The sequence below is a fragment of the Mastacembelus armatus genome, chromosome 13 (assembly GCF_900324485.2).
Source record: "Mastacembelus armatus chromosome 13, fMasArm1.2, whole genome shotgun sequence".
NCBI lineage: Eukaryota > Metazoa > Chordata > Actinopteri > Synbranchiformes > Mastacembelidae > Mastacembelus > Mastacembelus armatus.
Window position 1 is genome coordinate 21,678,727 of NC_046645.1, and position 23,479 is coordinate 21,702,205.

At 39.6% G+C, this 23,479-nt stretch overlaps 1 protein-coding gene across 2 annotated transcripts in view; it reads left to right on the forward strand.

Moving 5' to 3' along the window:
- The window catches only part of tenm4 (teneurin transmembrane protein 4), a 138,611-nt gene extending 117,248 nt beyond the window's left edge, over nt 1-21,363 (forward strand). For both annotated transcript variants that reach the window (XM_026293025.1, XM_026293035.1), the window contains 6 exons: nt 3,891-4,063; nt 7,278-7,513; nt 10,706-11,002; nt 12,017-13,631; nt 15,490-15,632; nt 18,447-21,363. In XM_026293025.1, the coding sequence (XP_026148810.1) occupies nt 3,891-4,063; nt 7,278-7,513; nt 10,706-11,002; nt 12,017-13,631; nt 15,490-15,632; nt 18,447-19,205 (3,223 nt within the window). In that variant the 3' untranslated portion in view covers nt 19,206-21,363. The remainder of the gene's footprint in view (nt 1-3,890; nt 4,064-7,277; nt 7,514-10,705; nt 11,003-12,016; nt 13,632-15,489; nt 15,633-18,446) is intronic.
- Nucleotides 21,364-23,479: the final 2,116 nt, after the last annotated feature.

Genomic DNA, 23,479 nt, shown 5'->3' on the forward strand with positions numbered 1-23,479 from the left:
ATCAGCTAAATAGATTTGGTATACAATTACGCAAAGTCATTTCTAGAATATCTGAACTGAAAAGTCTGAATTTGTGGTAGAACTAAATGCTAAGATGCTTTAGTCAGTGAATGTTTATAATTGAAGAGTTCTTAACATCTGAGTTTAGTTTTCTTATGGCTAGATGTCTACGTCCCTCAGAATACAAGACCTGTGGAAGTATGGGTGTAATCCTATTTGCTGTTATCATACCAAATAGGATTACTGCAGGATATGTTACTCATCTGCACCCTTGCTTGCAGTAACAGATTGCATACCATCGCCTGTTTGGAGTTAGGTAAAGAAATTACCATATTTTCCCCATAGGACTGCATCAAGGCACAACAATATAAGCATAATAGAATAGCCAGAGGGAGTAATTGATTGAGACAAACAATGCATTATCAGTGAACAAGTAAAAATACTCCCATATGCTGCAGCATTTGGGCTTAGGATTTCATGTTGTTGAGACTTCTACGAAACAGTCTATCTCTCGGCTTAATATACCGTACTCTACCAAGGGATACTGAGCTAACTGGATGTCATCCCAAAAAGTGTGATTAAGCAGATTGGCTGGTCAGACATATGTTGCCACCTTGCTGCAGGAATATAACACACTGACACATAATCAGATGCTCTGTTTAATCTGAGCAGACATTTATCACCTGTGTTTGATTTGGTTGTCATCTGAGACAGTTTTACTGAAAAAACTATGCGGTGTAAATGGCGCTAATGCAGCCATGCATAGGCATTTCACAAGGTAGAGTGAATTGCCTACGGCTCCAACAAATCCAGTGGGTGGTTGGAATTCAAAATGATTTCTCGTTGACTTTCTGTAAAATGGCTGCTGGTATTATCATGTTTGAGCATAGGCTTCTCTGTTATGTAAAGAAAAGACAGAGACCGTATAAAACCAGTCACACAAAGGGCTTTTGAAAGATGAAAAATAAACAATAGATGCTCAAGATGTTCAGAATTTCTCAGTCTCATATGTACTTAAGAGCATAGAAAATAAGCGCAACATTTTGAGGATGCTTGAATTACATGTGTGTTATTTAATCACAGAAACAGGGATACTGGGTGTGTTTACATATTATTCTAGAACTGGACCATTATTTTGCTTTGGAGGGATAAATGCTAATCACAGGATTGGTCGTTCAATTTCTAATCCTTCCTGTCCACATGTCAAAGTGTCCTTGGACAAGACACAGAACCCCAAGTTGTTCCCAACAGGCTGTGTATAGTAGCTCAGTGGCATCCTTGTGTGAGTGTGCATCTGTGAATTGGTGAACAAAAGGCAAATTATAAAGTTCTTTAAAGTGTCAACCTAGTTGAGTACATTGCATTTACTGTGAGTCTTTGACATTGTTCATTATTACAAAAAAATGAAATGTAAAACAAAGTTATTAAGCCATCACCTATTAATTTCTCTTTTAAATCTTGTATGTTGGCAGAATACAAAATACCTCCTGTTCTTTTTCAAATCATAATTGTGTATTTTGAAATATGTTTAGGATAAAAAATTATTAGCTTTGAAGGTCCCTCCACCACCTGATAAAAAAGAGAATTTCCTACTATCAGAATTGCTCAGCAGAGTTCATTTTTAGCATTTACCAAAATTAACTGATATTGTACCCTATAGATTAAAATTTATTTAAGTGACTGCAGGTACAAAGCACACAGGACTGACTGGAGAACAAAGGACTTCTGCTACATGATATCTCTGTTGTAACCCTTGGCAACCTCATCTGCTCTAACATTTATTGTATACACAGATGCTTTGCTGACCTCCTAGTGTTTTTGTTGTGCTTATACTTACAGCTTACTGTAAATCTATTAAATCATTTGTATTTTCAAGGATGCTGTCACAGCCTCCAATTAAAAGGGCAGCAATGCTTTTATTTAGTAACAAATGTCCTTTATTCACTGAGTTTAAGACAATGGTCATAACTTCAATTAATACATCAATAATAACAGCTGAATTATGTAAAATAAATGTTAATCGGTTTGAAGCAATCACATGGCCTTAATATGTTCTCCACAGTCATCCTTCACATGCTCTGAAATTCTCAGGCAAAGTGCAAATATGAGAATAGCTCTGCCTGAACAGAGGGTAGGTATACTGGAGGGGATGCTGATATGAAGTGTCCGGCCTATTGTTGGGACCCAGCATGAAAGGTCATAGAGCTAGCATGTGACACTGAGGTGATGCAATCTGAATGGACTTGTGGCCATCCAGGGGGAAAGAAGTCCTCTCCTTCTGCTGTGCAGCCAGCCTCCTCATGCCCCTCTTCTCCAGAGAAAGCAAGTTAATAGGCAGTTGAGGTGAAGCAGGCCATAGCCATTAGAGCTCAGCAGTGAAGCCAGAGGAATGGCTCTAGCTCAAGGCCCTAATTGTGACAGGGACAGTTTGGGTCAGTGATCAAGCTGGGGCATACACTGTCACTCTACAATGAGATTTCTGTCTTGTGGACTCAGTTTTGGTGCAGAAGGCAAACAGGAACTGAATAGTTAAAAGTAGTATAGGGACATGTAGCTTGTAGTTATTTCACTGCAAAAACTTTGTCTCATGAACACAGAGAGAATATCTTACTGATAAAATAAGAGCAGTATCAAAAGAAATCAAATGCTTTAGGTATAAATTACTCTTCTATTTAGTATTTCCTGTGGTGGAAGACTTAGGCTGAAATGCATCTAAGAATCGCAGTCAGTAGTACAGTTGAGATCAGATAACATTTATATCTGGTAGATGATTACTCTCACACTCTTCCTTTCCATACTGGATATTTGAGATGGCAGCGCTAAGGAAATATCCGTAAACCAGCACCCGCTATCTCATTTATTAGAGGCTTTATTATGGCAGACAGCAGCATTGAAGGGGGCTTTCCAATCTGTATTCAGTGTGCAGATAAAAGTCTTCATTCTAAGTAATGTACCGTTCACTCACTCCTATTCTGGAACACTGGCAAGCTGAAAGATTTTAAATTGTTCTATGGTGGTGTGCTCTCTGAGCAAAATGAAACAATCTGGCCACTCATGTTCCTCTATGTGATGAACTGACTGATTTGTAGGCTAGGTATATGCTGCATCCCTCCAAGGAGTTGCACATCACTGCTCCTTTTTCATAGACTGTATAATGAGATTAGGTGATATTGCTAATCTTTTAAGCTAATAAGCAGTTTTCCAAATGTGAAAAGGTATGTGCTTTTGGCCATTACAGTATTTCCTTGCCAATAGTTGTGCTTTTTTTCTATTGCATGCCTCCATCCTTTGAAAATTACTTACAAATTGAATAGGATGTATATTAAAAGGACAATTAATAGCACATTTATATCATGTTACAAAAGCTGGAAAAGTGCTAACTTGTTTAATTTGTGAATGCTCCCACTTTCTGTTAAAGGCCAGCAAGCTGTATCAGACATTACATATGCTACCGTGAGTGACGCTGAAACTTTCCAGCTTTATTATCCCAGACTGCTAACATCACTGGATTGGCTGATGTGTTTATTGCCCCTGTTGATATAATTTCACAGTTTGTGACACCAAAAGGGAAATCTCACACCCTCAATTCATACTCCCAATTCATACTTGTAATACCAATAGAACAGCTTATCCTAGATAGAAACTCATAATCACAGTAAATCTTGAAATGATAGAGCAACCCATTAGTCACATTTATGTACCTATATGCATTTATGCATACACTACCTGACCTGCATTTATGATTTATGCATTTATGTTTGATTCCCTATGATTTAACAACTCTCAACAAGACTTTAAATTTGACATGCCACGATTCTGCTATAGTAACTGTTTTAGATGACATGCCCCTCTTTGCCTTCTTTCACTTACATCAATGTATTTCTTCAAAGGTATGACAGTTATGGGCGTCTAACTAACATCACTTACCCCACGGGCCGGGTGAGCAGCTACCGTGCAGACACCGACAGCTCAGTCCGCATCCAGGCAGAGGGCTCCAACAGAGAGGATATCACTGTCACCACCAACCTGTCAGCCTCTGGCACCTTCTACACACTTATGCAGGGTGAGTGTTTTTTACTGTATTTCATAAGTAGAGCAGGTGGTTCTTGGGTTTTTTGTCAGTTAAACTGCAAAAAGTTTGCACTTTGCCTCAGCAGGAAAACTTGGGTATCTAAAAACTTCTGATCAGATGCTGTAAATATGGAAAAGAGGATATTGCCGCACTGTATTGTGTGTGACTTGTAGTAGGTATTTTTCACATACTCTGAACATACAGACACTTAGTTCACTATACAAGACTTCTACAAGTCTCAGAGATTGCCTAGATGCTCACAGTTTTTGCTGTGCTTGCTCAATGAACAGTTCAAGCTACTTGCTCAATGAACAGCTAGCAGGCTGCAAATAGCAAATAGCCTGTTTGTGCAAATAGCAGTCACAGTTGTGGAGGTTTATGTCTGTGGATTATCCAAGACAACCAGGACAGTGTTTTTGGACAGACACCTGTTGAATTTTCCAAATTTAATATTTTGATGCTTTGAACAGCACAAACCAAATTCCATTCATTTCTTGTAACATTGGCTACATGATTGGTAACAAAAACTATTAACCATTTCAATTCAATTCAGTTTTATTTGTATAGCACCAAATCACAATCCAATCATCTCAAGGCACTTTACAAAAAACAAAAAAACAACAAAAAAACAAAGGGCAGGGGCATACTGCATGAGTCATTACTTTTCAAGCCTGGTTAAGAAATTGCATGTATAAATTCATTTGCCAATTGGATAGATGTGAAAGAGATCAACATTAGATGCAGTGCTTTTCGTTATCAGTCACAGTTATGTGAAGACTGGCACAGGTGCCTCTGCTAAAAATGTTGTTATTGGTCACACATTTAATACTTTCGGGGGTTTTTTTTAAATAGTTAGTGTGGTCTTTTAGGGTTTGTCTTTTTTTATTTTTCATTCTGGACCATGGGTCTGTGATAAAGTTATTTATTTATTCATTCTTTCATTCATTATCTTACTGCAGGGTGTAATGTACATGTAATGTCTTGCTAATTAAAATTACAGTGGTATTTATTGCTTTAGTAAAAATATGTAGCATTTTACAGAATTGAAACAAATATTGACTGTCTGTCATGTAAACACAATGCTAGTGGCCCATGCAGGATCCTCCAAGATTAGAAAATGTAGTGCTTGAGATGAAGAAAATGGGTGGACTGATTTTCATTTTTTTTAAAACTGCCCCACCCACACACTACCATCTGCTAACATTTAGTTTAGATTTGAACATGTCCTCCACCCTCTGGCCCTACTGACTCACTGCAAACTGTGTCTGAAACAGAAGATGACAATCTCTGGTTTCTCACTGCTGCTCAGTGTACTGGTCACCTCCTTGTTGTGACCTTGTCTTAGACATCTGCTTGTGGGAAGAGTGGCGCCAGGATCTCAGCTGTTAATTAATTCACTATTGTCTGCTTTGTAAGCTTGCAACTGGGTGATCACATAACACATGAATGCTCTGCTTTTAAGGTTCCTTTCTAGTCATCAGGGTGTGTGTTTGTCCTTCTGGGCGAGCTTCAACACACCTTCAGTTTGTTAATCTTGTTGTCATTATTTGAAGGTGACAACTTCACATGGAAGGTTTATGGTAATTATCTTTAAACTCCAGTTATTTGTAGATAAATTAAATGTAAAAGTACTACATAAACACTTATGAAATTTAAATATTTTGTATATAGTCATGAGCTTTAATAAAAACATGGCATACGAATAGAGCTATAAGTCTCAAATCATGTAAACGTATTGCACTTAGTCTCTTTGTACATATTGGCAGTTGTGTAGGGTACATACTTTTGAACATGTGAGAGTGACTTATATGGCCAAGTATGGTGCATTTAACCCAATTCCAAAGTGCACACACACAGCAGTGAACACACACCCAGAGCAGTGGGCAGCCAGCCTCAAACTTTCAGGTTACAAGTCCGACTCCCTATCCATTAGGCCACGACTGCCCCTATATATACTCAGTAGAGTCACAACATTAAAGGCTTGAAATTATAACATTGGTATTAACTAACTAGACTTGTTAGTCTTAAACAAAAAAAATCCTTACTTGTAATTGAAAACTGAAAATGGTGGTTTAGCATGATGGTCAGGTGTACTGTCCCACTAGTTGTTTTGTGTTAAACGTGTCCCTTTAGATATTAGTCTATGGTGGATACCTTTGCTGCTGAACTGTATGTATGCATTAGGATTAACTTCCCAATTCAGTAGTATTTCCAGCTTCAAGTGGTCTCTCAGGCCTGCTTATGGGAGAGGTGGGCCCAGAGGCTACGGGCAACCTCTGAAGTGTCGGTATGATGGAGAGAGGAAAGGGCCAGTGCAAGGTCAGCCCTGCCTCCTCTGCCCATTTCTCTTGTCTCAGCAGCACAACATAGTTTATGACAGTTTATGCAAAAGAAGAAGATAGTAAACCCCATCTGCTCATGTGATGTTTGTTGTTGTTCTCTGTGCAAAATCAAGAAATCGTTACTGCCACTTCAACCTGACATGTCAACAAAGGGAAATTACAGTGTGTGTTTTGATTTTTTTCTGTTAAATGAAGTCGCCTAATTAATGAAGTGTTTGACAAGTCATTAATTTTCCATTCTTTTTAATGAGAATAATATTCATCCTGGACCCTGTCAGTCTACTGACAAGAGGCAAGAAGGAGACATTCTCTGATGAATGCACATGAGATGCTCCGTGGAAACATTAGTCACTGGTCTTGAGCTGGAACACAGACTGTCATCATTTGGGGATGGCAACAGACAGGCTCAGATTTATCCCATGTCAGTCTGTGTGTGTGTGTGTGTGTGTGTGTGTGTGTGTGTGTGTGTGTGTGTGTGTGCGTGCACGCACGCATGAATGCGTGCATGTGTGTTCATCCTGCCTTCTCTGTGGCCACAGGCAAGCTAGCTTTAATAGTTTTCATTCCCTCATATCCTCCAGGCTGCTGCAACAGCTGTAAAACTTTACTTTACTGGCACTGTGAAACTTCTCACTATTGATCTTTGTTGTCACAGACCCAACATTATCGCAAGGGTTCAGTTAAATACTGCTGCTAAAGGCTTTCTTTTTGCTGAGCAGCCATTTTAGGTCATTATGTTTGTGTCTCACAGAGATGAATATTAGATTCAGCCCTTTTACATCAGCTACAAAAAGCTCTGATTGTTTCTTTCCTTCTAATCCTACTCCTAATCATTTTCCCTTATGTCCCATCTGCATCTTCAGATCAAGTTCGGAACAGTTATTTCATTGGTCTGGATGGCTCACTGCGGCTGGTGTTGGCCAATGGTATGGAGGTGTCCCTGCACACCGAGCCCCACCTACTGGCTGGCACAGTCAACCCCACAGTCAGCAAGAGGAACGTAACCCTGGCCATCGATAATGGCCTTAACCTGGTGGAGTGGAGGCAGAGGAAGGAGCAGGCCCGTGGCCAGGTTACTGTTTATGGACGCAGATTGAGGGTAAGCATGCCACCTTGTTAAGGATTATCTCATGCTTATATGGCTGAAAAAAGAATGGATAGGCGTGAGGAAAATTTCTGTCTTGCTCAAAATTGTATTGAATTCTGTACCTTGTTCACATGACCATGTATTGTGCAATGAAAGACTTCTCAGCATCAGTCTTAGGTGTAGGCTAACAGACAGCAGACCTGTTCATTGGGAGGCTTTTTTTAAAAGTACTTTCATACCAACAGTAGCACTGTGTCAAAGAAATCCAGCCTCTTTATTCATTTCAGTATGAGTAAGGCTATGTATTCCCAAATAACCCTACATTTTATACCCTTGCAGAGATGAAAATTTTTGTCTAGCTATGACTTACTATACTTGTTTGGGGATTTTATAGACCTTCAGACTTATGGACATGGTACTGAAACATCCCTTATTGGATAATATATGACCTTTAAACATATACCTGTAGCTGTAGCCTGTTACATTTTTTATTACAAGTCTGCATTTTAGTCAGACTGTGACCTACAATCTGTAGGTAAAAAATAAAATTGACTGAGTCATGTACATTTTGATAAAATATCTGTACATAAAATACATGAGTTGTTGGCCTCAGTTATACCCAGAATATCAACAGGTCCCCTTTTACAATAGGATAAACACCCAATTTTTGACCATAAATCATCTAGAATGACTCACTGGAAATAACTACTAACACAGGGAGCACCAATTTAAAAAAAGAAAAAAAGGATCCTGATTGATTAGCTTGTATTATTTTCTTGGCTTTGTAAGGCAAATAATAACTTTAGGTAAGTTATCTTCACATTTTCTGGAAGGGGACAAAGCTAATAGGGAGGTGCCACTTTGTCTGTCATTGGTTGTTCGTTTAATGGTCCTGTCGTCCCTTTGGAAGGGAAAGCTTCTAATGTATGTTATAGACAATGGCCCCAGGGGTGAGATAGTAAATGGGAGCAGCCTAATGGCAAGAACAGAGGGGATGAGCAGAGCTGGAATCATTGAGCGACCTTGAGTGACATGTCTAGTGATATTACGTGGGTGGCTGGGTGAGTTTGTGGTGGGTTGGGAGGGGCCACTCTCAAATGTAGAACAGACATATTCATGAGAAAAGGAGCAAGGGAAGCAACTCTAGCTCTGTCTTCACAATTCATTGTTGAGCTAGGAGTGATCAAAGATGACAAAGAAAATTGAGAGCATTTGGGTTGCTGCTGTCTTTCCATGACTCTATTGTTTACATTGAAGAAGTACACGTTTGTTCTGTTGTGCTATTTATGTCCTAAGGCTAAATGGGTCACAGTTTATCTCTTCCACAGTGACATGTTGTGCATCCACCGATAATGTTCATGTATATGTTGCTGATGCAAAACGGCTTTCTTTCCATGGAAACAAATCCTCCTCTTTGATTGAGCAGTTGGTAAATGTACAGTAATGAGCAAACTCTTCTGGCTGCCAACAGAGCAAAAATCTTCAAACACTTGCCCGTGGTATTAAAAACAAAGACAACGGGATACAAGAGACATGGGTCTGGAATAAATAAAAAGTTTGAATTTTGTTTATTTGATTGCAATATGGAAATAACTGATGTTAGTGAGGAGAGCGTAATTGCTGAATTAACTGTGAGGCATTTTCAGTAGTAAAGTAACTTATTGACATAAGTCATTAATATTGATTGAGAATCAGAAGTGGCTGTAATGTTTTGTGTTGAGGACAGTTTATTATGTAATATTGAGGTACTAATGTACTATAATAGTTTTTCTCTTTTTTCTTTCTGCACCTCTGCTTTCTTGGGGAAGGTGCTTTTAGAGTCCAATTTAAATAATTCCTTTTGAGTGGGTTTCCATTCTCATGAGTTTTGGGATCTCTGCTGTAAGAGGTTTTTTTCCACCCTGTTGAGTCTTTGGTGAACCAGATCCCAGGATGAGGAATTTTCTCTCTGTCCCTCTCTCTCTTTTATGGCAGTAAGTGAAAGTAAAAGAGAGGATAATGAATGTTGGCCTCCCTGTTGTCATTTATAATTCCTCTGGAGGTCCCCCACCCCAGTCTTGGGTTCAAACTGATTGTCCAAACCTTCATGAAAGCATTCTCCTTGTGAGTCCATTGCTTTTAGTATAAAGTAATCCTCTCAATTAGGTATCAGTGACATTAATTGCCTCTGGTTTAATTGTCTCTTCACAGATGAGAGATCTAAGCATGCCTTTTTCAATGTGACAGTAAAAAACTGAGCCTTCTAGGCAAACCCCCTGCAACCTGCTTTATGGCATGTGTCTGGAAGGTGGCCAGAAGCAGCGTGCTGACTTGCTTTAAGATGTTAATAAGAAATTCATAAGAATAAATATGATGAATCATAAATAATTAGAGATATAATTCTAGGAGCCATCTACAACTGCATTTTTCCAAATCTACCATATGGTGTTTCAATTAATGCTTTGTATGAAAATTTTCTCTGGCCTGCAGGCCTAGGGTCATCTTCTCCTCTTGATTTGATTTTTTTTTCCTCTCTCACTTCTGCTTACAGCAACTGCTGACTGAGAAACATAATGGTAGGGCTATTGGTTTATCTTTTTGCCTGCAGCACAAGAGCTGCCTCCTAAATAAAGCCTGGACGTGGCCAATAGGATTACACTCTTTCAGGCAGGGTCTTTTTGCTCCAATCACAGTGAAGCCAAAGGTCACCATGTGTAGCCTCATACATTCATAAGAAGGAAAAAATGTAAACTATCATTTAAGCAATGTTCTGAGTCACACAGAAGAAGAATTGATTTCTGCTACTCCTTTCCAATTTACTGTAATGGCTAAATAAAATGAGAGTCATCTGTGCCTGGTAATTCTTTTCAGTAAGCAGTGGAAATGAATTTAATGATCAATGTGGCTCTAATGTTTTGTGCATGAGTAGGCATACTCTCAGTAAGACTCGGCAAAATTTTTACACAAACAAAGAAATATGGTAATTCTTATAATTTCATCACTTCAGTGCCTCCTGCAGTCCTGAGATACAGCCCCTTTCTTGTAATTAAAAGCTGTGAAAAGAAGAATATAAAATAATTTCCTTTCCTCATAAGGTTTCACCTCAAAAGAGGAGTACATCAGTTCTTCTCAATCATGTCAAACTTCCAGACATGTTAATTTCCTCTCAGTGGATCTGCTGTGGTCAAATTCAATGTTTCTAACTCTCTGGTTTCTCTCTTATAGGTTCATAACAGAAACTTGTTGTCATTGGATTTTGATCGAATCACCAGAACAGAAAAGGTCTACGATGACCACAGGAAGTTTACATTACGGATCCATTATGACCATGCTGGACGGCCTACTCTGTGGGCGCCAAGTAGTCGCCTGAATGGAGTCAATGTCACCTATTCTCCTGGAGGGCACGTGGCAGGCATCCAAAGAGGTACCATGTCTGTACGCATGGAGTATGACCAGAATGGCAGAATCACCTCCCAGATATTTGCAGATGGTAAATCTTGGAGCTACACTTACCTTGAGAAGGTATGAATTGTTGCTGCTATAATTATGATTTAAAGGTATAAAGATAAATATTTAATAAGAGAAAGCTAGGACACGTTGTGCAGAAAAGTTATGGAGGTGTGTTTGTGTAAGATCCCTGGCAGGTTTTAAACTGAAGTTAAAAGTTAACTTGGAATACGGCAGCAGTGTTTGTGCTGCTTTATCAGGCTCTAGCGCAGATATCAGCATAAATGTAATTAAAGCTGTCTGGTGCACCACAGACGTTATACTTTGTTACCATAGTCTGACAGCAAAGTTCAACCTGAAATAGCTCTGATTAAAAGAACGGAGTGAAATGTCAATTTCTACCCACTAATTGAAGGCAAGGTGGTTAGGGAGAAGGTGAAGAGCTGTGATTCTTCAACTTAGACATGTAATATGAAAATGGCAGTCAGTCACCATTTTAATAGCCTGTAGTCTGTTTTTGAGCAACCTCTATGTGCTCAGGAGCTTGTTATGACGAGATATTATTTAATGGTCAAAGAAGGGCATGAATGGAAAATTTTCAGTTTGCTCAGTTGTGAAAAATTCAGTTCCTTCATTTTGTTAGAATCAAGCGGTACCACAAATAAAAAACAAAGGACAGCCTTTTTGTGAAATCAACTATTAGAGAAGCCTTAATGTCAGAGGAATATTAAACAGTCCACTTTCATAATGAATATTAGCTCTAGTTAGACTTGCAGGCATGATATGTTAATGCTTTTGACATTTTTCTATACAAGAAAAATTTAAAGTTACAAATAACATAAACATGTTTTTTAATTGTTTATAAATATTTGTTGTTTATATTTAAATAATTAGTTGAAATAAAAGAAAGACTATTTTTAGCTAAAATACTTTTTTTATTTCAGTACTGTCTCATTTTGTGATACTATGTTCATGCAATGTGCAAGCATGTCAAATATATTATCTTCAATGTGTATATACTTGTAATATAATAAATTTTACAATGTATTGAAATTCCTCAAAAAACACTCGTTTCCTCTTCTCTTGCAGTCCATGGTACTGCTGCTTTACAGCCAGAGGCAGTATATCTTTGAATTTGATAAAAACGACCGATTGTCCTCTGTAACTATGCCCAACGTGGCACGGCAGACTCTGGAGACCTCTCGCTCCATTGGCTACTATAGAAACACCTACCGGCCCCCTGAGGGTAACGCCTCAGTGCTCCAGGACTACAGTGAGGATGGCCAGTTGCTGGAGACCACCTACCTAGGCACAGGCCGCAGGGTCATCTACAAATATGGCAAGCTTGCCAAGCTGCTTGAGATTCTCTATGACACCACACGCATTGGTTTCTCTTATGATGAGGTGGCAGGCATGCTGAAGACAGTCAACCTACAGAGTGAAGGCTTTACCTGCACTATCCGCTACCGTCAGATTGGCCCGCTGATTGACAGGCAGATTTTCAGATTCAGTGAGGAGGGGATGGTCAATGCTCGGTTTGACTATGTCTATGACAACAGTTTCCGTGTCACTAGCATGCAGGCGGTCATCAATGAAACACCACTGCCAATTGACTTGTATCGATATGATGACGTGTCTGGTAAAACAGAGCAGTTTGGAAAATTTGGAGTAATCTATTATGACATAAATCAAATTATCACCACAGCAGTGATGACCCACACTAAACACTTTGATGCTTATGGTCGGGTGAAGGAGGTACAATACGAGATTTTTCGCTCACTCATGTACTGGATGATGGTGCAATATGACAACATGGGGCGAGTGGTGACAAAGGAGCTAAAAGTTGGACCTTATGCCAACACCACACGCTACTCATATGAGTATGATGCTGATGGTCAACTCCAGGTGGTCTCCATCAATGACAAGCCTCTGTGGAGATACAGCTATGACCTAAATGGCAATTTGCACCTCCTCAGCCCTGGAAACAGTGCACGCCTCACACCACTACGCTATGATATCAGAGACCGTATTACTCGCTTAGGAGATGTCCAGTACAGGATGGATGAGGATGGTTTCCTCAGGCAGCGAGGAAATGAATACTTTGACTACAACTCAGCTGGCCTGTTGACCAAAGTCTACAACAAAGTGAGTGGTTGGAGCATCAAATACCGTTACGATGGCCTAGGCAGGAGGGTGTCCAGCAGAAACAGCATGGGCCACCACTTGCAGTTTTTCTATGCTGACTTATCTAGCCCCACTCGAGTGACCCACATGTACAATCATTCCAGTTCTGAGATCACTTCACTGTACTATGACCTACAAGGACACCTGTTCGCCATGGAGCTAAGCAGCGGGGATGAGTTTTATGTGGCCTGTGATAACATAGGTACCCCTCTAGCTGTGTTCAGTGGCTCAGGCCTTATGATAAAGCAGGTGCTCCATACAGCATTTGGAGAAGTTTACCTTGACACCAACCCCAGTTTCCAGCTCATAATTGGCTACCAGGGAGGCCTCTATGAACCTCTCACTAGACTCGTTCACATGGGTAGACGGGACTATGATGTCCTAGCTGGCCGTTGGACAACACCAGACCATGAGATCTGGAAACGTCTCAACAGTAACCACATTGTGCCATTCAACTTGTACATGTTCAAGAATAACAATCCTCTCAGCAACAATGAGGAGATAAAGTGCTACATGACTGGTAAGTTCGTATCATGTTTTACATAGATTTGATCAAAAGCCATATCTACTTATCGACAAATGTTAAGTGAGTTTTACTACAACAATCAATAATAAGTCATTGCTTTATTGTGCTAAAGTTACATGTGTAGAGAGGAAAGAGAGGGACACATATCTTTAGTCTCTGTACTGTGTGGAGCTGCTATTGCAAACAATACTTATTTCAGTTTTTTTTATATTTTGGTGTGTTGCTATTCTAAACAACAAACCACGAATGGAAGAACAGACCCTGCCAAAATTAAATTGAAAAGCAGTGTGCTAGAGAGGTTTTTAAGAGCTTCCTCAGTGGGACACTGTGGTTGTTTGGGCTGGTGTGTATGCGTGAGTGTGCGAATGCATATCTATGTGCTTGTGTGTGTGCCCAGTGGCTGTTACTTTGAAAGTGCTCAAAGGGAACAATGCTATACAGCAAAGCCCCTTCTCTTGTGAACACTGAGGTCCCTTCCCAGAAATATCACATCATTCTGTGTTGCTTTGTGGTAGGGAGGAGGTACATGGCAGTGAAAAAACCCCAGTGGAGAAGGAGAGCACAGTGGTTCCATAGAAACCTTGGCCAGGTCCAGTTGTATCAACCCCTTTGGCTTGAAGGAAAACAACTTTGTAAAGGATACTTAGTGAATACTGTGGTTAAACCAGTTGCCTTCAGACAGATCTCATTCACAAATGGGAGATATAATTATCATTTAATTTTGTGATTTATTTACTTAGTGATGCTCATTTTGGCTATGAAATAATATCATTTTTACGTTTTATTCTTAATTTCCTTACCTGTGGAGAATACCGAGAGGAAAAATTATCATTTTTTTGTTCAGATGGAGTTGAGCCTTCTGCTTCTTTCTAATCAACAAAACCATTTAGCCACCTGCCAAGCAGGAAGTCGTTCAGCTTCACAGTCCACCATTAGGCTCTGACTGGCATTTGAATGCTAAGCAGACTGTTAGATATACTGTAGTGGGTCTGCCTCAATTGTGATTGATGGTGCTGACATTTCCATTCCTTTCACTAAATTGCCAGGGTCCTTTCATTGTCCTCAAACAAATTCTTATTTAGAAAAGCTTTGTCAGGTGCGACAATGTGGCAATGCCAATCTGTGACAAACTTGCCCCCCAGCTGTCATAGCAATGATTCTGCTGTCCATAACAAACACACTGAAAGGGGCAAGAAAGAAATGGCTGAGATTTAACAGGCTTTGCTTCCAGTCATGTCTGTAGCCTTCTCTGTGATATTCAGAATGAATTAATGACAGCTTATCACTTGGATGGCAGCAGCAGCACCCATAACCACAGTGCTGGTGGGCTGCTATTAGACAAAACACATTATCATGATTGCATGGATTTGAATTGCAGACACCTCACTTTTCTTTTTTAAATTTTTTTTAAGAATCTAATGAGGAAAAAAAAAATTGCAGAAGAACCCACTACTGCATCTACAGAGTATCCTGTGTTGAAGTTTGCTTTGAAATGACATGAAATTTCAGTATATAATTATCAGTAAAGCAGACACTTTCGCATGTCCTTTGGCGTTTCAGGGGCCCAGCTGTGTGTCATTAGTGTGGAACCTGCAGGAGTGGACATGAATCACTGCCACCCTCTCGAGTGTTTATTATAGCTTGTCCACTCTCACAAACAAATCAAGTGCTCAGAACAAGTGGGGAGTATTTCAAGGAGACAGCCACTTGACCACAGAATGTCAACTATTAAAATTGAACAAATTAATTCTAAGTGTTCTTTATGATTTCTCTGGATCCAGAAATGATTTTGTCTCTTAATATAACAGCATATATACATCACCGTTTCACCATTTCAATCCCTCCTCTGCAGATGTCAACAGCTGGTTGGTAACTTTCGGCTTCCAACTGTACAATGTCATTCCTGGCTACCGAAAACCAAACACAGAGACCATGGAGCCATCCTACGAGCTAGTCAGAACCCAGATCAAGACACAGGAGTGGGACAGCACCAAGGTAAACCAATCACTCTCACCTGGCCCTCATTTCACCTTGCCATAGATTACCTTTTTTAACCTCTGCCCCTTGTCTTCCTCTTCAACATCATTAGCAAACAGATATGCTCTGTGCTGCCAGACTCCCAGAGGACCTGCAAACTATCAGGTCAAACATGGCCCAGTGAACCAGGTCCCTGCCCCTAGTCCTCATCTTGGGGAATGGGGTCAAGCTAAACAGCTCTTGTAATTGTTCTGCCATTAGGGAAATTCACTCTCCATTCCTTCCACCGCTGCCCATTGATTTCATCTCAGTATTACACCTCTAGCCAAAGTCTGAGAAGTAGTAGACATGCTCTGATTCCAGCATTTATCAGCCCTTTTAAGTTGCCTCCATCTCACATTAATTATTGAAGAGGCCAGTGTTGTTGCCTTGGGTTTGGTTATACCCAGACTAGGCTGGATTCATGGTGAATGACACTCTGACTGTACCCTTAACACAACAGGCATGGTTAACCATAATAGGCAGCTAAACCATCAGGGTATAATGAATAGAGAATGCAATGATGCAAAATGCTCTGATATTATATTATAAAAGTTTTTCTTTTACCACTTAAGAATTTAAACTGTTTAGAATAAAAACATGAAAACATTTTTTATGTACTTAATTTAAGTTTTCTATTTTATGTCTTTAATATCTGAATTCATTGACAAAGCCCTTTGGTACTGACTTGTGCATGCTTCTTGTGCCTCCATAGAGAATCTCTGAAGTCACCCAAGGTACCGATCTCCAAAGGAACTGCAACAGAGAAAATATCTTATTCCAATTATTTCTATTTCAAACATATACGAGTAGATAAAGGCAACAGATTTTTTTCTAGATATGCAGTTATTCTGACTAAATCAGTGTTCACCTCTGACCTGACAATTTTCAGCAACAAGATTTTCAGATGCCAGAAAACCATTTTTAAACTGGTAATTTTAGCCTCGTTTTTTTTTTTTTTACTTAATGCACTTAATAGGTTTAATTGCTAAAGACATTGTTATATGATGGGCCTAATTTTGCTTTTAAAGTAAAAGTTCTTAACCATAATTGTATTCATGGTTACCACCACAGCATTAGGTTTGTATATATTTCTCATCTTTGGAGCTCTATTGAGAGAATGACTTTCATCATATGAAAATGAATTTGTCATATATGAAGTTATATTCAGTAGAAGTGACAGAAGAAGAAATAATAATAATAATACCTTTGAGATTTGCCAGATTCCAGCCTTTTAAGTATATATTCAAGAATACAAGTGAAGGCTTTATATAGCATAGTTAGCCTAGATTTGAAGGTCTTGCTCATGGTTATGAGGATGCATTGACTTCAGTGCACCTCTGGACTATGTAATGTGATTAATATGTAAGGAAAGATTGTCATAAATAATTTTTACCTTTGAGCCAATAATCTTATTTAGAATTCCTGGTTCAAAATGCTCTCAGCTGGTTAGTGCCATGTTGATTTTTACTGCAGATAGCCAAGTCAGCCTAATTAAATGGAGGGTTCTTTGAAGCATAAATATAGCTTTACAACTGCTTGTGGTATATGCTGTATATTTCCCATTTATTTTATATAGGAGAAAAGTATGCCTGCCTATTTCTTTTCATTTAAACCCCTGTTTTGGCATGCAGCTGAATCTGCCCACAGATTGAAAAATGTTGTGAGGGGCCAGACAGATGAGATTTGTGCTAGGCCTGATTTCTCTCTTCTGGATGGTGCTAGAAGCTGATTGCACCCCATACTATCTGAATGATGTCTGTCTAAGAGTGTCCCAGAAGGCTTTTTCACTAAAGTGTAGAACATTGGCCCCTTTTCCCCCTAACCCTGCCGGGACAGCTGACCGCGTCACACTGTTGGCACAATAAACAAACATGGAGTGGCATGATGTGAAGTGTTCTTCCAGGGCATCACTTTCCTACACACCAAACAGCACAGCTGCCCCCTCCCTCTATATTTTTCGTCTTCATGCAAGATCTTATGTGGTGCCGTGTCAGAGAGCAGGCAGATATGCAGGTCACTGCAGCCTGCACCACACTTCTCAGCTCCACCCAATCCCCAAGCCTACAGCCTCCGTGTAACGTAGGCTCAGAGAGACAGAATTAGAATCTGTCAAGAGGACTTTGGATTTTACTGTTTGACAAAAACTCCTCAGGATGCTTCCAGCTCCTTATCGTGGGTGATGGGAAGAAGGCACAGTGTTTAAGGTGCCTTTGTTGTTGCTGCTCAGATGTGCTTAGGCAGCTGTCTTACCCTGTGTTGGCCAGCTTCCATTTCATATCACTTTCCTCATTTTAACATCTCTCTTCCTTTAGAGTAGTTCTTGTCAAGCAATATTAGGAGAAAATATTAATGTCATTCTATAAAATTTTGCCTCAATGTAATATGACATTTGTATGTTTTGATGGATGAATAAAAAGGTGTCTAATAATTATCCTTCAGTCAATCATTAACATTATAAAAGAATAGCTTATATGCTGTGGCCGTAGCATTGAATGTAAAATGTTTGAAGTTTTAATGAAATAGTATGAATCTCAGCATTATCAACAGGGGCATCAGAAAGCAGATTGTTCTCCTTAGTCCCAAGAATATGCATAAAGGTAAAGGTTAAGGCCAAGGTATGAGGCAACCAGAAGTGTATATTTGGTAAATATCTGGAAGAACATCCTTGAACAAGCTATAAAATGATGTTGTGTGAATTTTCCTTCCCAAAAAATAAACAGAAGACCTAGTTTCCTGTGTATGTAGATGCTGTGAAGGCTGTGTGACTAGAATATCATCTTTGTTTTGCAGTCTTTGCTGGGTGTTCAGTGTGAAGTACAGAGACAGCTGAAGGCCTTTGTGAAGCTGGAACGTTTTGGCCAAATCTACAGAGCCAAAAGTGCCGGATGTCCTCAAACTGAGGACAAGAAGATCTTTGCTTCTGGTGGCTCCATCTTTGGGAGGGGGGTGAAATTTGCTATCCGAGATGGCCGCGTCAGCACTGACATCATCAGCTTAGCCAATGAGGATGGGCGCCGCTTGGCTGCAGTCCTGAATGACGCATTCTACCTTGAAGACCTCCACTTTACCATTGCAGGAATGGATACCCATTACTTTGTCAAACTGGGCTCAGTGGAGGGAGATCTGGCCCTCATTGGCATGACAGTGGGCCGGCGCACGTTAGAGACCGGGGTCAATGTGACAGTGTCTCAGGTCAACACAGTTCTCAGTGGCAGGACTAGGCGCATTACTGACATTCAGTTACAGTATAATGCGCTTTGTCTGAATACACGTTATGGCAGCAGTGTGGACGAGGAGAAAGTGCGTGTGCTGGAGCTAGCGCGGCAGAGAGCTGTTGCCCAGGCTTGGGCCCGGGAACGGCAGAGACTGAGGGATGGAGAGGAAGGCTCACGAACCTGGACTGAGGGAGAGAAGCAACAACTCCTGGGCTCAGGGAAGGTGCAGGGCTATGATGGATACTACGTGGTTTCCGTTGACCAGTACCCTGAGCTGGCAGACAGTGTCAACAACATTCATTTCATGAGACAGAGCGAAATGGGCAGAAGGTGACATGAACACAAGGTGCTGGAGTGACAGACTCAGATGTAGGACATGGGACTTCTTGCCAAAGACAGTTGTGTACATGACCACTTTTGTTTTCTTTTAACTGTGCTCAACTTGGTTTTTAATATACTGTTTAAAAAAAAAAGATGGTTGCAATCTGTTGCACTGTATTAATAGAAGAGTGCCCTTCTCATTTGGAAGATTCTTTAACAGTCTTTGCCCTCCAAGTGCGGCTGCTAGAGGATAGAAATTTGCGATGTCTGTGACTTATTTTTGTGACTCCATTTCCTCGTCCCTGTTGGTGATTCTGTTCAAAGGAATCCAAGAAGAGTATTGGTAATGCATTATGTTCACTGGCTCACTCTGCTGCCAGACTTGCAGATTGTTATTCACAAGCTTGCTCCATTCTGCCTTTTCTGCGCCTCAGCCAAGGAGATTCCTTCTCTTTTAATCACAATTTTTTTATACTTGAAATCCTCATAGCCCTATTCATCCATAAATAATGAGAGAGATTTCTGCTGGTGGTAGAGCCCTTCATGAAAACCCCAGCTGAACTTGTCAAAGCACCTTCATGTGTCTGATGTCTTGTAATTTTTTTTTTTGTAAGAGGAGGCTTGATACTCATCTGTGGTCTTAGTTTAGAAGGCTTCAGTGCACCCTGACAGTGCATATCGGTGGCCTTTTATATGAACTACAAAAAATAGCAAACTGCTTATTCAGCTTAAATAGTATGGTAAAACCAACAAAGGGATATGAGGTCACTTTTTAATTTTATATCTATTTTATTTTTTACATTTTTTTCAGGAAAAAGAATCAAAACAATAAATTGTTCTCTGCTCCTCTTTATTTGACTGTGGTCAAACAGCTTGATTACGAAAATAGTCAGAGCCAACCCTGTAAGAAAATACTGTGGAATTAATGTCTGTATTAAACAACAAAAGGTATTTTACAGGAATGGTTTTGAATTACATTTTAGTTTTGTTTTATAAATAGCTATATGAATTAACAGTATAACAAATGTGAATTTAAAAAATGTGAACTATTGTCCCTTTTATTGTTAATTGTTGTACTTGAACAATACTTAAGGGTGTTTCAACACATGGAATAAACTATGAAAGGTGGTTTAGATAAATCAATTACTGTGTTCTTTTTTTTTTTATTAGACCAGCTACATTTTACTGATCTCAATTGCATATGGAAAGCAGTGTTTGTCTATCAGTGAGCTTACGTCAGTATTTCTCACCACATCAGACACAGCTTGGGATGACAATATGTTTAAAAATTAAGACCACAAGGACAGTTAAAAACACTGTCATTAGTGATACACACCTACATTAACATATTCTCTGCTGAGACAGATAGGCCACATTGTGATGTGGGTAGGATGAAAGATACAAATTGCCTTTGCCCTAAGGGCTGCCCACAGGTCAGCATCAAAAGTGCTTTCATTCTCCAGAACAGGGCTCCACGTAGTCCCATGACTGGCAGAAATTCATTAGACCTGCAGGTTTACTAGTTCCCGTTTACAGACTAAAGGTCGATTTTTCATGCTCACCTTGGAAATAACCCATGTGGACATATTCTAGCTCCTATAAATTTGTGTCCCCTCAGTGGAGAGTGCAAAGGACAATTTACGTCTGCTCATTCGAAAATGTCATGTGAGAACTCCAGAGGAGTGAAGACTATTATGGAAATTGTGACATTGATTTGACTTCTGGTAGTTTTTGAACTATGCCAAGCCACAGCATATTCCTTACCTTCCTATAGTTTCGTTCAAACATATGAAGTTTTTTGTGTGTGTAAGGGTGGTGGGAGCATGATTGAGTGTCTCAGTCTGTACAAACGTTAAAGCAAACGCTACAGTTATTGCTTTTTTGCTGTTGGTTGATTCAGTGATGTTTTGTTTCCAAAAAATGTATGTTCAACACAATATGAATGAAGGATATTTGCATTGTGGTATATTGCACTGAGAACTGTGGCGTCATAAGACTGTATCTTTTTCTAAAGTTTCAGACTCATTTCGAGTTTTGGTTTGTTCTCAACACTGTGTTTTTAGCGCTTCTCTTTGACCATGTACATATGAAAACATCAAAGTAAGCTGTAAATAAAATGCAAATGTAGATACCTCTTAGAGCTACATCAGTGGCCCTGTGTAGTCTTAAGGTAGAAAAAAATAAAGGGAATATTTTGTGTTTCTTTTTTGTGCTTTGTTATATATACTGTATATTCTACATAACTGAAAAATATTGCTAGATATTTATATCATACACGCCTCAAACTGTGAAATGAGACTATATGTCAGATGGATTCTCTACTCACTTTAATAGGACTGCTTGTGAAGGCTTTTATGAGGATGACAGCCTCATTAATATGATGAGTATGATAATGTAATATTGCACCATGTGCCAATATTTAGTTGAACATGCACTGCCACCTGTTTGCACCTTAACTCTATTAAATTCTCACATGGAATGAACATGTGGTCGATCACTAGCACTTAAAATTCAGACTGTTAATAAAAGCATCTCTATGGTCAATGTATTTAACTGTCATATGACAAAAGCAGGCCTCAGGGGATGCTGTGACTATTAATTAACCTGTCAGAGTTGAGGGCCAATTCTCTGATGTTACAAAACACCAGGAGACTCTGTTTTTAAACTTGATAACTTTGTTGAAACAAGTGGCGCTCAGGGGCTAATCCTGTTAGCATGCAGGGTGACACGGGAGTTAGCTGCCAGTATGTGGTGGCAGCAAGGGAGGCTGGGACATTTACACTCACTGCAGGCAGAGCTGAGCTGTGTGCCGAGAAGAAAGCATGATGGCCTGTTCTACCTTAGCAGCCAGGACTCTCTCATTTGTTTTTCTCTACTTAGCATTAATGTGAGTGGCGAAAACCCCTGATCTCAAAGCATGATGGACAAGCTTCACAGGAAACAATCACACCCTAATGTTTGCTGTTGCCAGTTTAACTCCACAGGTTTTTTTTTGCAAAGTGAATTTCAAAGCTGTGGTTCTCAATTTAGTTAAGACAGCCCGAGCCTCTAGTCCCACATGCCCTGCAGTAAAGAGGATTTCTTTACAGGGAACAGAATGTGCTGCTAGCAGAGCGCCTGTGCAGGATGAATTCTGCTGCAATGAGGCAAAATGTCCTGGAGGGCTATAGTCTGGTCGTAAAATCATCATAACAATAACTTCACCTCATCGTCTGTTACACAGAGGAAATTACCACAGTGTACTTCGATGACGAAAGAGGAAATCATATTTCTAAATGTAACCTAATGTGATAATTAGAATAACATGTAATAAAGTCCAAGCATAACGTATGACATTGTGGAACAATGGGGTATCAACACCCATTAATAGAATTTATAAAGAATAGATTTTGTAAGACACAAGTAAGAAATCTAATTCAATTCAATCCAAATTTCTTTTGTGCCTTGAGAACAAAGGGTCTGATATGTAGAGCTCCATCACTTAGCGGCTGAAAATGAGAGGAGAGGATGAAGAAAACAGTATGTGCCACACAGTGTTGAAAATAATGACTGAATAACTAGTATCGATGAGCAGCCTTATTGAAACCTCACAAATCTGTTGACATTTGTGTTGTGGGGTACTGAAAATCTTTCATTGCGTTTCCAATTGATTAAAGTGGCAAATTGTGATGGCTACAAATAACAAATGGTCCTATGATCATAATGCAACACCAAACAGACCATACCTGTTTCAACATGGACACAGAAAAGATATTCAGGTCACATACATCAGAACAATTTAAAGAAAAGTTATTTCAGAACTTTTTTTGGTGTTGCTCTTATGCTTTTTTTTTTTTTTTTTTTCTTCAGGCAGACCTGCAGGTATTGGTTTCAGAGTTCAGCTGGTGACAGAACTCTCTAATAACTACAACATTTCTGGTGCAACCTAACTTTGAATTTGGTCCCATGTTCATTTAATATTTGCCATTACATTCAAATTTGATTAGACCTTCCAGATTTTTATATGAGAGGAAAGAATAAAATCCTGCTTTTACCCTGAGTTTGTTATGAAATGGAAGGCAAAACTTTCCTCAAACATCCATGCATGAACTATTTCCCATTACCTGTGCTGCGTCTGATGCGGAGATATATCTTCACATGGCTTTCACACTCCATCTATTTCCTCTTACTAATAATTTGAACACTCTGAGCCCAAGTGTTGGATAAACACTGGCAAAGGTATTTGCTGTTAAAATCAGAAAAGGTTGATTTCTGCAGAGACCCAGCCATCCATTCCCTCAATGAATT